At 46.2% G+C, this 15,519-nt stretch overlaps 2 protein-coding genes across 2 annotated transcripts in view; both read right to left on the bottom strand.

Moving 5' to 3' along the window:
* LOC143275228 (low-density lipoprotein receptor 1-like) overlaps positions 1-14,429 on the bottom strand; it is a 17,468-nt gene extending 3,039 nt beyond the window's left edge. The window contains exons 1-4 of the mRNA XM_076579203.1: positions 14,418-14,429; positions 4,885-5,102; positions 1,848-2,099; positions 583-736 (exon numbers count right to left, since the gene is read on the bottom strand). Coding sequence (XP_076435318.1) covers positions 583-736; positions 1,848-2,099; positions 4,885-5,102; positions 14,418-14,429 — 636 coding nt within the window. The remainder of the gene's footprint in view (positions 1-582; positions 737-1,847; positions 2,100-4,884; positions 5,103-14,417) is intronic.
* LOC143275670 (uncharacterized) overlaps positions 11,381-15,519 on the bottom strand; it is a 103,368-nt gene continuing 99,229 nt past the window's right edge. The window contains exon 21 of the mRNA XM_076579950.1: positions 11,381-15,007. Within this exon, the coding sequence (XP_076436065.1) occupies positions 14,744-15,007 (264 nt within the window). The 3' untranslated portion in view covers positions 11,381-14,743. The remainder of the gene's footprint in view (positions 15,008-15,519) is intronic.

Here is a 15,519-nt window from a genome sequence, read left to right as displayed (position 1 = left end):
TTTTTTTTTTTTTTTTTTTTTTTTTGGCTGTCCCATCATCTGCACCGTTTCAGTGACATTACTCCCATGCCACTCATTTAGATTCCCCCATACACGGCCACACCCGGGTTCATCCGTCACAGTTCCAGCGTCGGCAGTCTGCAGGGAACAATCGATTTTAGGTCGCCAGAAGGCCACGCACCAGAGGAGACCCTGCACTGCTGCTGAGTCACTTCGGTGGTGTTCAGTGTTACCTGTTCTGATTTAACATACTTTAGACACCACCTACTAAGCCCCCTACTAACGACAATAATGGCTTAGTTGCGGAGCCAGACTGAGTGAGCGTCCCTCCCAGAGTGGAGACCGCCACCACGTCCCTCAAACAACAGCTACCCATGAATCTGCCGACACTGAAGACATTGACAGGACTCACCCCAAGCACAGAAGTGGAGGGGCATCGAAACTGAGTTGTTGTGTTTTTTTTGCCATACTTTTGAGATCACTCTCTTGCTTCATATGGCGTGTGTTCAAGACGTCGATGTGCAGTATTTTTACGCCCCCAGGGGGTACATGAAATAAACGTCTTGCCTTGCCTTGCCTTACCTGGTCAGCCCAGAAGAGGCGGCAGCTGACCATGTCGATGACCAGTCCCGTGGGAGCCACCATGTCCCTGTCCACCAGGACCTCCCGGTTCTGCCCGAGGAGGTCCGTGCGCTCTATGCGGGGACGGACGCCTCGGTCTGACAGGAGCAGCCAGCTGTGTGGGTGGGTTTTTTGGGTGTGTTTTTTGTTTGTTTGTTTGTTTTTTTGTTTATTTGTTGTTGTTTTTTGTTCATTTGTTGTTTTTTTTAGGGGAGGGGGAAGAGAGAAAGGGGAGATTGAGATTTTTTGTTCCAATTTGAAAAAAATAAGTGACACAAACACTCCACACACCTCCACACACACACACATCCAACCCTCCACACGCACACACATACACCCCCTCACCCTACCCCACACCCCCACATACACATCCACCTAAACACACACATACCCCTCCACACACACACACCTCCCCCTACCCCCCCCCCCGCCCCCACTCCCTCCGCCCCACACAACTCTCCACACATACACACACTCCTCCCCCCCCACACCCCCACACACACAATCAACCCAAACACACACACAAACACACCTACACACACTATCACCAAACCATCTCACTTGTACAGACAGTGCACAGCCACCCCCCTCCACACACACACACACACTCTATCACCAAACCATCTCACTTGTACAGACAGTGCACAGCTACCCCTCCACACACACACACACACACACACACACACACACTCTATCACCAAACCATCTCACTTGTACAGACAGTGCACAGCTACCCCTCCACACACACACACACACACCTCCACACACACACACACACACCTCCACACACACACACACACACACACCTCCACACACACACACACACACACACACACACTCACACACCTCCACACACACACACACCTCCACACACACACACACACACTCACACACCAGATCATCTCACTTGTACTGAGGGTGCACAGCCACCTCCCACCTCCCCCCTCACACACACAAACCCATCCCACCCATCTCACCCCACCCACACACACACACCCCGCAACAATCTGACCTCCCCGCTCCACACACACGCACACATATACACCCACCCACCCCTCCACACACACACACACACACACACACATCCCCGCTTCCCCCACCAACACCCTCCTGCCCATCCCCCCCCCACACACAAACACCCCCTCCCTCTCTGCCTCCCCCCCACCAATCACCCCCCCCACACACACACACACCCACACACAATCACCACACACCACCCCTCTCACTTGTACAGAGGGTGCACGGCCACCGAGCGAGGGTTGTCCAGCCCGTCCTGCACCACGATCCGGAAGACCCTCTTCAGGGGCTCAGCCGGCAGGACGTGTGGGCTGGGGTCCGGGTGGAATCTGAGCGGGGCCATCACCAGCCAGCTGTACAGGCCGTCCGTCCAGTACACGTTGCTGTTGATCCAGTCCACCGCCACCCCGTTCACCTCGCTGGAGGTGCCCGTGAACAGGTCCACCGGGTGGTTGCCAGGTCTGTGTGGTTATGTGGTCGACAAGGGTAGGTCGGGGTGAGAGTGGGGGTGGGGGTGGGGGTGGGCATGAACATGGGTAACCCTTCCATATCAGATTGGATTGTTTTGTGTTGTTGTTTGTTTGTTTGTTGTTTTGGTGATTTTTTTTTTTTTTTTTGAGGGGGGGGGAGGGGGGCGGGTTTGGTTGAAGGAGAGGTTTGCATTCGTTTATTTTATGTCAATTATGTAAGATAACCAAAGCAAACATACACATGCACACAAAACTAACTGCCACATATCCCAACCTAACCAAAGAAACATCTGCCCTCCCCCCCCCTTCCCCCCACCAAAGAAATATCTGCCCCCCCCCCTCATCCACCCCCACCTTTGAGAAGAACACAACAAAAAAACTAACAAATCTAACTGTTCCCCCTCCCCCAGCCACAAAAAAACAAAACAAAAACAAAACCTAACTACCCACGCACAGAATGAATGAGAATATAAACTGTCACCCCAAGAACAAAACCAATCTTCTACCCAAACACACAACAAAACACACACCACTCAACGCCCTCACCCCCACCCCACCCCATCCCTCCTTCACTCTACACCCAAACTAACAGGTCCCCAACACAAAAACTACCACCACCACCACCACCCAGCTCCCTCTCTTCTCCTCTGCCTCCCCCTCTCCTCACACACACACACATCCACACAACAAAACACACACCACTCAACCCCACCCCCCACCCCCTCTCCTCCACTCTACACCCGAACTAACAGGCCCCCAACACAAAAACTCCCCCCCCCCCACTCCCCCTCTTCTTCTCTGCCTCCCCCTCCCCTCACACACACACACGCATCCACACAACAAAACACACACCACTCACCCCTCCCCTCCCCCTCTACACCCAAACTAACAGGCCCCCAACACAAAAACTGCCACCCCCCGCCCACCACCACCACCACCCCCAGCTCCCTCTCTTCTTCTCTGCCTCCCCCTCCCCTCACACACATCCACACAACAAACCCCCCCCCCCTCTCCTCCACTCTATACCCAAACTAACAAGCCCCCAACACAAAAACTACCCCCTCCCCCCCACACCACCACCCCCCAGCTCCCTCTGTTCTTCTCTGCCACCCCCTCCCCTCACACACACACATCCACACAACAAAACACCCCCACACACACCCTTCCCCCCTCTCCTCCACTCTATACCCAAACTAACAAGCCCCCAACACAAATACTACCCCACACACATACACACCCAGCTCCCTCTCTTCTTCTCTGCCACCCCCTCCCCTCACACACACACATCCACACAACAAAACACCCCCCCCCCCCGCCCCACTCCCTCACTCTATACCCAAACTAACAGGCCCCCAACACAAAAACTACCCCCCCCCCCACACACACACACACTCACACCGCCACCCCCCAGCTCCCTCTCTTCTTCTCTGCCACCCCCTCCCCTCACACACATCCACACAACAAACCCCTCCCCTCTCCTCCACTCTATACCCAAACTAACAAGCCCCCAACACAAAAACTACCCCTCCCCCCACACCACCACCCCCCAGCTCCCTCTCTTCTTCTCTGCCACCCCCTCCCTCACACACACACATCCACACAACAAAACACACACACCCCCACACACACCCTTCCCCCCTCTCCTCCACTCTATACCCAAACTAACAAGCCCCCAACACAAAAACTACCCCCTCCCCCCACACCACCACCCCCCAGCTCCCTCTCTTCTTCTCTGCCACCACCTCCCCTCACACACACACATCCACACAACAAAACACACACACCCCGACACACACCCTTCCCCCCTCTCCTCCACTCTATACCCAAACTAACAAGCCCCCAACACAAATACTACCCTACACACATACACACCCAGCTCCCTCTCTTCTTCTCTGCCTCCCCCTCCACTCACACACACACATCCACACAACAACCCCCCCCCCCCCCACTCCCTCACTCTATACCAAAACTAACAGGCCCCCAACACAAAAACTACCCCCACGCCCCCACCACCACCCCCCAGCTCCCTCTCTTCTTCTCTGCCACCACCTCCCCTCACACGCACACATCCACACAACAAAACACACACACCCCGACACACACCCTTTCCCCCTCTCCTCCACTCTATACCCAAGCTAACAAGCCCCCAAGACAAATACTACCCCACACACATACACACCCAGCTCCCTCTCTTCTTCTCTGCCTCCCCCTCCCCTCACACACACACATCCACACAACAACACACATCCACACAACAAAACACACACACCCCGACACACACCCTTCCCCCCTCTCCTCCACTCTATACCCAAGCTAACAAGCCCCCAAGACAAATACTACCCCACACACATACACACCCAGCTCCCTCTCTTCTTCTCTGCCACCCCCTCCCCTCACACACACACATCCACACAACAAAACACACACACCCCGACACACACCCTTCCCCCTCTCCTCCACTCTATACCCAAGCTAACAAGCCCCCAAGACAAATACTACCCCACACACATACACACCCAGCTCCCTCTCTTCTTCTCTGCCACCCCCTCCCCTCACACACACACATCCACACAACAACACCCCCCCCCCCCCCCCACTCCCTCAATCTATACCCAAACCAACAGGACCCCAACACAAAAACTACCCCCACGCCCCCACCACCACCAACACCCCCAGCTCCCTCTCTTCTTCTCTGCCTCCCTCTCCCCTCACACACACACACACACACAACCACCACCACCACCACCACCACCAACAACCCCACACACACACCTACCTGTCCAGCACCACAGCCCGAATCCTCCGGCCCACCACCTCACTCCAGACCAGCACATTGTGCCTGTAGGAGAAGCCCAGGCCCCTGATGACCGAGCCCCACTCGTGGATGGACTTCCCGCTCACCGCCTCCAGCTGGGGCTCCTTCTGCTGGATCCACTGGCGGGGATCCCCCTGGATCTTCAGGATGGTGGACAGAGGCAGCGGCAGGAGGGGGCTCTGGGACCAGATCAGCTTCTGGGTTTTGTTCACTGGGTGGGGTGGAGGGTGTGTGCGTGGGGGGGGGGGGGGGGCGAGGGGTGTGTGGGGAGGGGCATCGGGGACGGGGGAAGGAAGGAGAATGAAGGAGTTAATCAATCAATCAATCAATGATAATAATGATAATAATAATCAAGCAGCAGCATAAGCAGCATGATATAATACAATGATAATATAATACAAACTGAAGAAGGCTTGATAATGATAACAGTAGTACTAGTAGGGAGTAGTAGGGATGAAGTATGCCCACGCCTACAATAAAGCAGCAGCAGCAGAAATAACAGATACTAACAGTGTTTCATACGTGTACAGGCTGTTCTTTTGTAATATCCTGGGATTTTTAAAGCTAGCCAAGCTTCTTTTCAATTTTATTCATTTTTTTTCTTGACACTTTATCTGAATATTTGTTTTTTGTTCTTTTCTATTATTAAAAAAAAACATCATCAGACTGGAGATCTACTGATCAACTCGAAAAGACTATGAAATAAATGAATAATCAAAACAAATGAATAAATGAATACGTAAATGAAATATATCTCTTTTTTTTTTTTAATCAATAGATAGATAAACAAAAATATATATATATATATATATATAAATATATGTAAATATATAAATATTCATATAGACAAATTACCAGTAAGTAAATAGATCTATGTGCCAGTCAAAGTTGAGAAGACTGTAATAATTACTCACAAGCTGAACAGTGATGCAAAGTTGAACACAAGAACACGAAGAATGTCACAATTTTCATTCTGATAGGTCTGCCTCGACAGCAGTTATCCACTCTTGGTTTGTGATGCAGTAAGTCAACGAGATGAACTTTTCCAATCACTAAGCAAGTTTCCTAGGCTCCCTGAGAAAAAGGCTGGAACACAGCAGTACAGCTTACATTGCAAAATATTAAACAGTTATTTTCTTATGGTTAAAACTAGGCCTAAGAGGAAATTTCCTTTCAAACATTCTATTGGCTAGGTAGTATGTTCCCTCAGTAAGTGTGTAAGCTGGCCATCAACAGATTATGTTTTTAAAAAAACAAACACACCAAATGGATATGGATTTCAAAGTCTTCAAAGAATAAACTAAAGAACAGTTACTCATTTACTGACCTCAAAAGTGTAACCATCCTGATTTTAAACTAGTTTTTTGTTGTTGTTTTTTTAATAACTGATTCCCCTTGCGTTGATGTTTACGATATGGACTGCAAATTTTCTACGTGAAAGAGTAATCAATACCTATGATCCCTTTGATAATTTTTTTTTTTTAATTTTAAAAAGAACAACAGATAATACTTTTCAGACAGAGAGAGAGAGAGAGGGGGGGGGGGGGGGCAGAGACAGAGACAGACAGAAGCACACTTACAGTCTCGTGTACACCTAAACACGTATATGCACATTAAAAAACTGGAAAGGGTTCGATTCGATATAATCAAATAGATCTACCATAAACAAGAACCACAACTTACAGGAGATAAAACTGTACCTCCTTGCGAGTAATGCTCCACAAAATAAACCTTCTTCAATCAATTAAGGAAAACTGATGACAAAGTATTGACTCACACTTAAAACATACGAATCTCTATTTGTATCGCAACTCCTAGATCTAAAACGAAGCAATCATGGACGACCAAACTTCGATAGCAAACCACTGGAATTTCAAACTCGCTGCAAGCAATCCCTGACCTATAGAATATTCTTCTCCTATCCTCTGAAAACTGATAAGTATTGTATACCTAAGCGATTCTGAAAACAAAAAACCTGAAAACTAAAAAGCTAAAATGTCCACTCCCGAAAAATGACCAGACTGCTCCCTAACAAAATGTCCGCGATGACGTTAGATCAAAGGGCGTTAACTCTCCCGAAACAAAGAAAAAGTCTGTTGCACAATGTGGGATGTATCCGTCTAATAGTGTTCTCTACATCAGAAACGTCGTGATGATGATGATGATGATAATGATATTGGATACATGGTGTGATGTGGTGTGGTGTGGTGTGCTGTGTGTGTGTGTGTGTGTGTGTGAAAGAATAGAATAGAATACTTTTTATTGTCATAAAACCTTAAAGTTTATAAGACACAATGAAACATAAACATGAGCATATTAAGAAGAGAAACATTCATGAACAAATTTCGCCAGCCTTGGCTGTATTTCTGTGTGTAAGGATCAGTTCACTAGGCTTTGCATTTGGACGACATGTGTGTGTGTGTGTGTGTGTGTGTGTGTGTGTGTGTGTGTGCGTGCGTATGGTGTGGTGTGATTTGTTGTGGTGTGTGGTATGATGTAGTGTTGTGTGGTGATATGATCTGGTGTGAAATATTGTGTGTGGTGCGGTGTGATTATGCGCAATGTGTGCGCATGTGTCGTGTGATATAGTGTTGTATGGTGGGTGTAAGGTGGTATGGTGTGGGGGTGATGTGGTGTGGTGTGCAGTGTGGTGTAGCGTGGTGTGGTGTTGTGTGACATGATGTGGTGTCATGTGATGTAGTACAGTGTGGATGGAGTTATGCAGTGTGATGTCGTGTGCTATGGTGTGGCGTGGTGCGCTATTGTGTGGTGTGGTGTGACATGGTGTGGTGTGATATGGTGTGGCATGGTGTAATGTGATGTGGTGTGTTATATGGCGTGGCATGGTGTGGTGTCATGTGGTGTTATATGGTGTGGTGTGGTGTAATAATTATGGCGTGGTGTGACATGGTGTGGCGTGGTGTAATGATTATGGCGTGATGTGATATGGTGTGGTGTGGTGTGACATGGTGTGGTATGGCGTGGTGTGATATGGTGTGACGTGGTGTAATGATTATGGTGTGGTGTGATATGGTGTGGTGTGGTGTGGTGTGACATGGTGTGGTGTGGTGTAATAATTATGGCGTGGTGTGACATGGTGTGACGTGGTGTAATGATTATGGCGTGATGGGATATGGTGTGGCGTGGTGTGATATGGTGTGGTATGGCGTGGTGTGATATGGTGTGACGTGGTGTAATGATTATGACGTGATGTGATATGGTGTGGTGTGGTGTGACATGGTGTGGTGTGGTGTTATATGGTGTGGTGTGGTGTAATGATTATGGCGTGATGTGATATGGTGTGGCGTGGTGTGATATGGTGTGGCGTGGTTGATATGGTGTAGCATGGTTGCATATGGTGTGGCGTGGTATTATATGGTGTGGCATGTGGCGTGGTGTGATATGGTGTGGCGTGGTGTGATATGGCGTGATGTGATATGGTGTGGTGTGATATATTTGGCGTGGTGTGGTGTGGTATAGCATGGTGTGGTATAGTGTGGCGTGGTGTGATTGGTGTGGTGCGATGTGGTGTGGCGAGGTGTGATATATCTGGTGTGGTGTGGTGTGACGTGGTGATATGGTGTGGTATGGTTTGGTGTGGTATGGTATGGTGTCATGTGATATGGCGTGGCATGGAGTGATATGGTGTGGCGTGGGGTGTACTTGGTGTGGTGTGGTGTGGTGTGATATATTTGGCGTTGTGTAGTGTGACGTGGTGATATGGTGTGGTATGATGTGGTGTGATATGGTATGGTGTGATATATTTGGCGTGGTATGGTGTGGCGTGGTGGTACGGTGTGGGGTGGTGTGGTGAGGCATGGTGTGTTGTGATATGGTGTGGCGTAGTGTGATATATTTGGCGTGGTGTGGTGTGACGTGGTGATATAGTGTGGTATGGTATGGTGTGATGTGATATGGTGTGGTTTGGTGTGGCATGGTGTGGCGTGGTGTGGTGTGGCTTGGTGGTATGGTGTGGCGTGGTGGTATGGTGTGGTGAGATATGGTGTGCCGTGGTGTGGTGTGGCGTGGTTGTATGGTGTGGTGTGGCGTGGTCTGATGTGGTGTGCTGGTGTGATGAGGTGTGGTGTAGCGTGTATAATGTGGTGTGTTATACGGTGTGGTGTGGTATGATTTGGTGTTGCGTTGTGTGATCTGGAGTGATAAAGTGTGGTGTTATGTGATATGGTGTGGGGGTATGATATGGTGTGGTGTGATGCAGTGTGGTGTAGTAGTGTGAGGTGATGTGGTGTGTGGTAGTGTACATGATGTGGAGTGTGATATGATACGGTGTGTGGCGTGGTGCTGGAGAAGTAGGATGCAGCGAAGTGTGTATCCGAGTTCTTGCACAATACCTTCTCGCTTGTCGAGGGGCTGCTACTCTGTCTTACCTTTATTATCTTTTGCTGAACGTGAGTTCTTTCCCATGGTTGATGCTCGTGTCACCAATGCAGTGTTTGTGATAGAGACTGCACGATTTATTTTATTGCATTTCATTTTGTTGACTCACTTGAGTAAACAAAGTGAGTCTATGTTTTAACCCCGTGTTCGGTTGTCTGTGTGTGTGTGTGTGTGTGTGTGTGTATCTGTGTCCGTGGTAAACTAACATTGACATTTTCTCTGCAAATACTTTGTCAGTTGACACCAAATTAGGCATAAAAATAGGAAAAATTCAGTTCTTTCCGGTCATCTTGTTTAAAACAATATTGCACCTTTGTGATGGGCACCAAAAAAAAAGAAAAAAAAAGAAACCTAATTATACGCAAACTGCATTTACTGTTATGTTTATATTTTTTGTATTCCCTAAACTTGGCACTTTGATCTGATATTCTGATCCAACAACAAGAGCAGTCATCATTATCATTTTTTGTTCAAACAGGAACTTCTTTTGCTAAGCATGGAAGTTTTATTTATTTTGCAAACGTTTTGGTGCAGATAGTAAAAAAGGGGAAATTACTCTGTAATTAATGCTAGGGGACTTAACTTGCTTTAAACTGATCTTTCTCATTTTGAAATTATACTCAATACATAAAAAGCTTGGATTTTTTTTTTTTTTAAAGTGTATAACAAGTGAGTCTTGAAGGCCTTACCTCTCTTGTTTATTCATTCTCTTCTTTCTTTCCTTTTTTTTTTTTTCTTTTTCGGTGGGTGGGGGGTGTGGGGCATGGGGTGTCGTTTTTGTCACAGCAGATTTCTCTGTGTGAACTTCGGACTGTTCTCCAATGGGTGGCCGCCGTGGTGATGATTACAGCGTCGGCGTGTGTGGCTGGGTAGGAACGATACTGAAGTAACAGCCCCCCCCCCTCCCCTCCCCTTCCCCGCCCCCTCCACCACCCTCCTCCCAACACGCACTGCGCACAGGTGGGAGTCTGATGCTGGTCTGTCTGTCTGTCTGTCTGGCTGTCTTCAGGCCCGTTCTACTCTGCATCATCCATAACTGACCTTGTAAACCCACGATCTCTCGCAATCCCACGATTTCAGTCTCTCACTATGGGAGAAATCGTGGGACTGCAAGATATCGTGGTCGTTCCCCTCCCACTTTTTCTCTCAATTGCGAGAAATCCTGGGGGGGGGGGGGGGGGGGGGGGGGGCGCCGCCAAGACTTCTCACAATGTGTGAGAAATTCGTTGGAAGTGCCCCTTATTTTTTTTTATCAAAAGTGAGAGAAATCGTGGGAAGTGCGCCTTATTTTTCATCAAAAGTGAGAAAAATCGTGGGAAGTGCGCCTTATTTTTTTAATTTTTTTTTTTAATCAAAAGTGAGAGAAATCGTGTGAAGTGCCCCTTATTTTTCATCAAAAGTGAGAGAAATCGTGGGAAATGCCCCTAAATTTTCATCAAAAGTGAGAAAAATCGTGGGAAGTGCGCCTTATTTTTCATCAAAAGTGAGAGAAATCGTGGGAAGTGCCCCTTATTTTTCATCAAAAGTGAGAAAAATCGTGGGAAGTGCGCCTTATTTTTCATCAAAAGTGAGAGAAATCGTGGGAAGTGCGCCTTATTTTTCATCAAAAGTGAGAAAAATCGTGGGAAGTGCCCCTTATTTTTCATCAAAAGTGAGAGAAATCGTGGGAAGTGCGCCTTATTTTTTATCAAAAGTGAAGAAAATCGTGGGAAGTGCCCCTTATTTTTCATCAAAAGTGAGAGAAATAGTGGGACTGCGAGAAACCGTGGGCTTACAGACCTCAGTGTATGTAGTAGGTAGTTGGGAAGGGTGATGGTGTTTGTGTACTGAAAATGCTAAGAGGTAGAGATGTGTGTACACACACACAACACCTCGCAAAGCAAACACACATACGCACCATCCCTTCATACACACATGCGCGCGCGCGTGTGCACGAAAACACACATGCGTGCGCACACACACACTTACTCACACACACTTACTCAGACACTCACACGCACTCACACACACACACACGCAAACCAATATACCCCCCCAAAAAAACAACAGTCAAAAAAAGTACAGAATATATATATATATATTTTATATTATTCAAAATACAAAACCAATCTACGGTTATAACAAAAGAAAATATGTAGAGCGATCTCTGGTCCTCGATAAAAACATCCCAGATCACATGCAGAGAAAAAAGGTTTTCAATAAAACACGTCAAAACACAGAAACCCCCTATCTATTCTGGCAACTGACAAAGCACCGCCGCTTACCAGAAAAATGGTCATCAACAACAATCGTGACCCGAGACAGAAAAAAAACAAAAAACAAACAAACCAAAAAAAACAGTTCCTCTGTCACGTTTAAGCAGATTAACAACTTCATCTACATGATATCATAGCCAAGCAAGAGAGAGGCAGGAAGAGAGAGGGGGTGGTGGGGGAGAGAGAGAGAGAGAGAGAGAGAGAGAGAGAGAGAGAGAGAAGGCGAGAGAGGGAGAGAGAGAGGGTGGGGTAGAGAGAGAGATAGAGAGAGGAGAGGGAGGGAGGGAGAGAAGGCAGAAAATGGAGAGATGGGGGAGAGACAGGGGGGTGGGAGAGAGGGGGGAGAGAAAGGGAGAGACAGAGGGGGGGGGGGAGAGGAGAGAAAGGGAGAGAGGGGTGGGAGAGAGTGAGGGAGAGAGTAAGAAGGGGGAGCAAAAGAAACGAGGAAGAAGAAGAAGAGAGAGGGGGAGAGAGGGAGAAAGAGCAACAGACAGGGAATATACGGTATGAGAAATCTAAAACATGGTCATGCAATATGATATTCATTTTTTTTCTCAAGTAGGCGATGGATCATGCCTTGCTATGCTGCCATTATCCATTCTTGTCACAACAACAACAACAAAAAACAACGTTTTTGTTGTTCACCAGCTTTGAAGCAAGAGAGAATCTAGACCCCAGTTCCCTTCGGGAACTAACGGGGAGGGAAGAAGATAGAGGTGAACAAAGAGAAAGAAAGAGAGAGAGAGGGGGCGGGAGGGTGTGGAGAGAGAGAGAGAGAGAGATGGAGAGAGAGGGAGAGAGGGAGATGGAATGTGTTGTGTGAGGGGAGCGAGGGAAAGAGGGATGGCAAAATGGAATGTGGGAGAGAGAGAGAGAGAGAGAGAGAGAAAGAAATGGAATGCGTTTGAGGAATGTGTGTGTGTGTGTGTGTGTGTGTGTGTGTGTGTGTGCGCGCGCGTGCGTTTGAGACACACAGAGAGAGGGAGGGAGATAAAGATAGATAGTTAGATAGATAGATAGATAGATAGACAGAGACATACAGAGACAGGGGGTGGGGGCTTGGAGGTGGGGGAGGGGAATAAAGATAGATAGACAGACAGACAGGCAGACAGACAGAGACACAGAGAGATAGAGAGACAGAGACATAAAGGAAGAGAAACAGACAACAGAAAGACAGTGGTAAAGTAAAGCATACAAAATTTAAAAAAAGAACAAAACTATGACATTAAGAAATAAGTATATTATTTAAAAAAAAGTTTTTATAAAAGAGTTTGAAGAATAAAAAAGCATAGACAGTAGCCATTACACACACACACACACACAAAGAAGCATATTCCACACAAACACACACAGCATCATCACCACCATCATCATCAGCATCATCACTACCACTGCTCAGATTCATAAAAACAAAACCAAGAGATCAGAAGATGCTTTCTACAAAACAATACATTCGCTAAAAGACATGGATATATATATATATATATATATATATATATATATATATATATCAGATATATAAAAAAAACTCTACTATGCATGTATCGAATGACACTTTTTTTATATATATTGAAATTCAGTTATTCGCATCCGGTTCAAGTCGTGATCAACAGTTCTGTGAACTCTGTTTTCCCCCATAACAAAAACACAACAACATATTTCTGTGCGGATATAGATGCATAAATTGCAAGCATATTTCATTTTAAAACATCAATACATTTTTTTTTAAACCTGATTGAAACAAACAAAAAAAAAAAACCTTTGTATATTCTCATGCACAACCGTTATGATCTTTGAGAAAATTAAATAACGTGATATTTTGTGGTTTGTTTCAGTAAAATAAAAATGCAATTAAAAACAAACAAAAAAATCACACCACAATAACAATAACAGCAACTCTATTATGCACCACTATTAACAATATTAAAGAGGTATTCCTGTCCTTGTCCAAACACGATATCATTGCAGATTCGTTTTTACAGTCTACATTGTTGTGCGGTATCTTAAAAACATTTTTTCTCTCGTTTATCTATATTTGTTCCTCTCACCCTTAGATGAATAAAACAATGAAAATATACCTTTAAGTGTGTGTGTGTGTGTGTGTGTGTGTGTGTGTGTGTGTCTGTTACATGTGCATTTCGTTTCTTTTTCCACAGTTATTTCTGTTTTCATCTTAGTTTCTAGTTCAGTTCCTTATCCACCCCCCCCACCCCTTCAACCCCCCACTCTCTCCCCCATCCCCCAAACCCACACCCCCTCACCCTGTCTGCCCCTCTTCTATCCCCTCCCTTCCCTGATACCGATATTCTCTGTCTTTATACCGATATTCACTGTCTTTATACCAATATTCACTGTCTTCATACCATTATTAACTATCTTTATACTGATGTTCACTTTCATACCGCCATTCACTGTCTTTATACCGATATTCACTGCCATTATGCCAATAGTCACTGTCTTTATACCGTTATTAACTGTCTTCATACAGATATTCACTGCATTTATACCGATGTTCACTGTCTTTATACCAATAGTTACTGTCTTTATACCGTTATTAACTGTCTTTATACCGATATTCACTGTCTTTATAACGTTACCAACTGTCTTAATACCGTTATTTATATCGTTGTTCACTGTCTTTGTACCGCTGTTCACTGTCTCTGTTCCATTATTCACTGTCTTTATATCTAAACTGTTCCCATGGTGGTTAAATTTTTCTCAAAATTATTTCTCTTTTCTTTGGCGCCTTTATTTAAGCCCTTTTCCCCCATGGTCTTGAACTTTCCCCTCCTGCCCCACCACCCCACAACCTTGAAAAAAAACACTCTTGTCCTTTCACACCTGCTTCCCCATGGCCTTGAACTACCCCACGACCTTGAAGAAAAAAACCTGAAACTCTGTCCTGTCCTTTCAGACTTGCTTCCCCAATAGCCTTGAAACATTCTCCATCCTACCCAGCACAACCCCCACGACCTTGAAATAAAAAAACTTCAAAAAACACCAACCCAAACAACCACTTTGAACTCTTGCCCTTACACACTTGTTTTCCCTCCTACACAACCCTGCAACTTAAAAAAATAAAATAAAAATAAAATAAAATAACCTTGTACTCTGTCCTTGAAAAAAACCCCAAAAAAACACCAACGACCTTGACCTCTCTTGCCCTCTCACACCTGCTTGCCCATGGCCTTGAACATCTTTATGGCGCGCACCCCACGGCGCAGCTTCTGCTTGGCGCTCTCCATCTTCTCCACCACGATGGTGTTGCGGGGGTCCACCATCAGCTTGGAAGGGTCGGTCACCACGCGGGCCTTGATGAAGCCCTTCATGATGGCCTCCTGCACGCCCACCGTCTCCCCGCTCACGTTGTGCACGTACTCGGCGCTGTCCCTGTCCAGGAGGCCGCTGGCTATGGCTTCGTTGAAGGACACCTGTTTGTTTGGGTTTTTTTGGGGGGAGAGGGGTAGAGAGTGGGGGGGTGGGGGGGTGGGAATGGGGGGGTGAGAGAAAAAGGGGTTGTGATAACAGTGATGATAATCATCATAATGATGATAACAACAATGACGATGACGATGATGACAGAGATAATGATGACTGATGATGACGATGACGACAACAACGACGACGACGATGAGGATGATGATAATAATAATAATAATAATGATCATAATATCATCATAAACAATAATCAATAATCATAATAATTACTTTTGTGTGTGTGTGTGTGTGTGTGTGTGTGTGTGTGTGTGTGATGGAGATGATGAGAAGAAGTGATTAAAACAATGACGATGATGATAACAGTGCTGATGATGATAATGATAACAGTGATAATGATGATAACTGATAATGATGATGATGCTGATGATGATAAGCATGATGATGATGATGATGATAAACGCTTATTCAGCTCTTTTATAATGCTTTTTTTTCTTTAACTGCAGTA

The sequence above is a fragment of the Babylonia areolata genome, chromosome 30, assembly GCF_041734735.1.
Source record: "Babylonia areolata isolate BAREFJ2019XMU chromosome 30, ASM4173473v1, whole genome shotgun sequence".
Lineage (NCBI taxonomy): Eukaryota > Metazoa > Mollusca > Gastropoda > Neogastropoda > Buccinidae > Babylonia > Babylonia areolata.
This window is presented reverse-complemented; position numbering and strand designations above follow the sequence as displayed.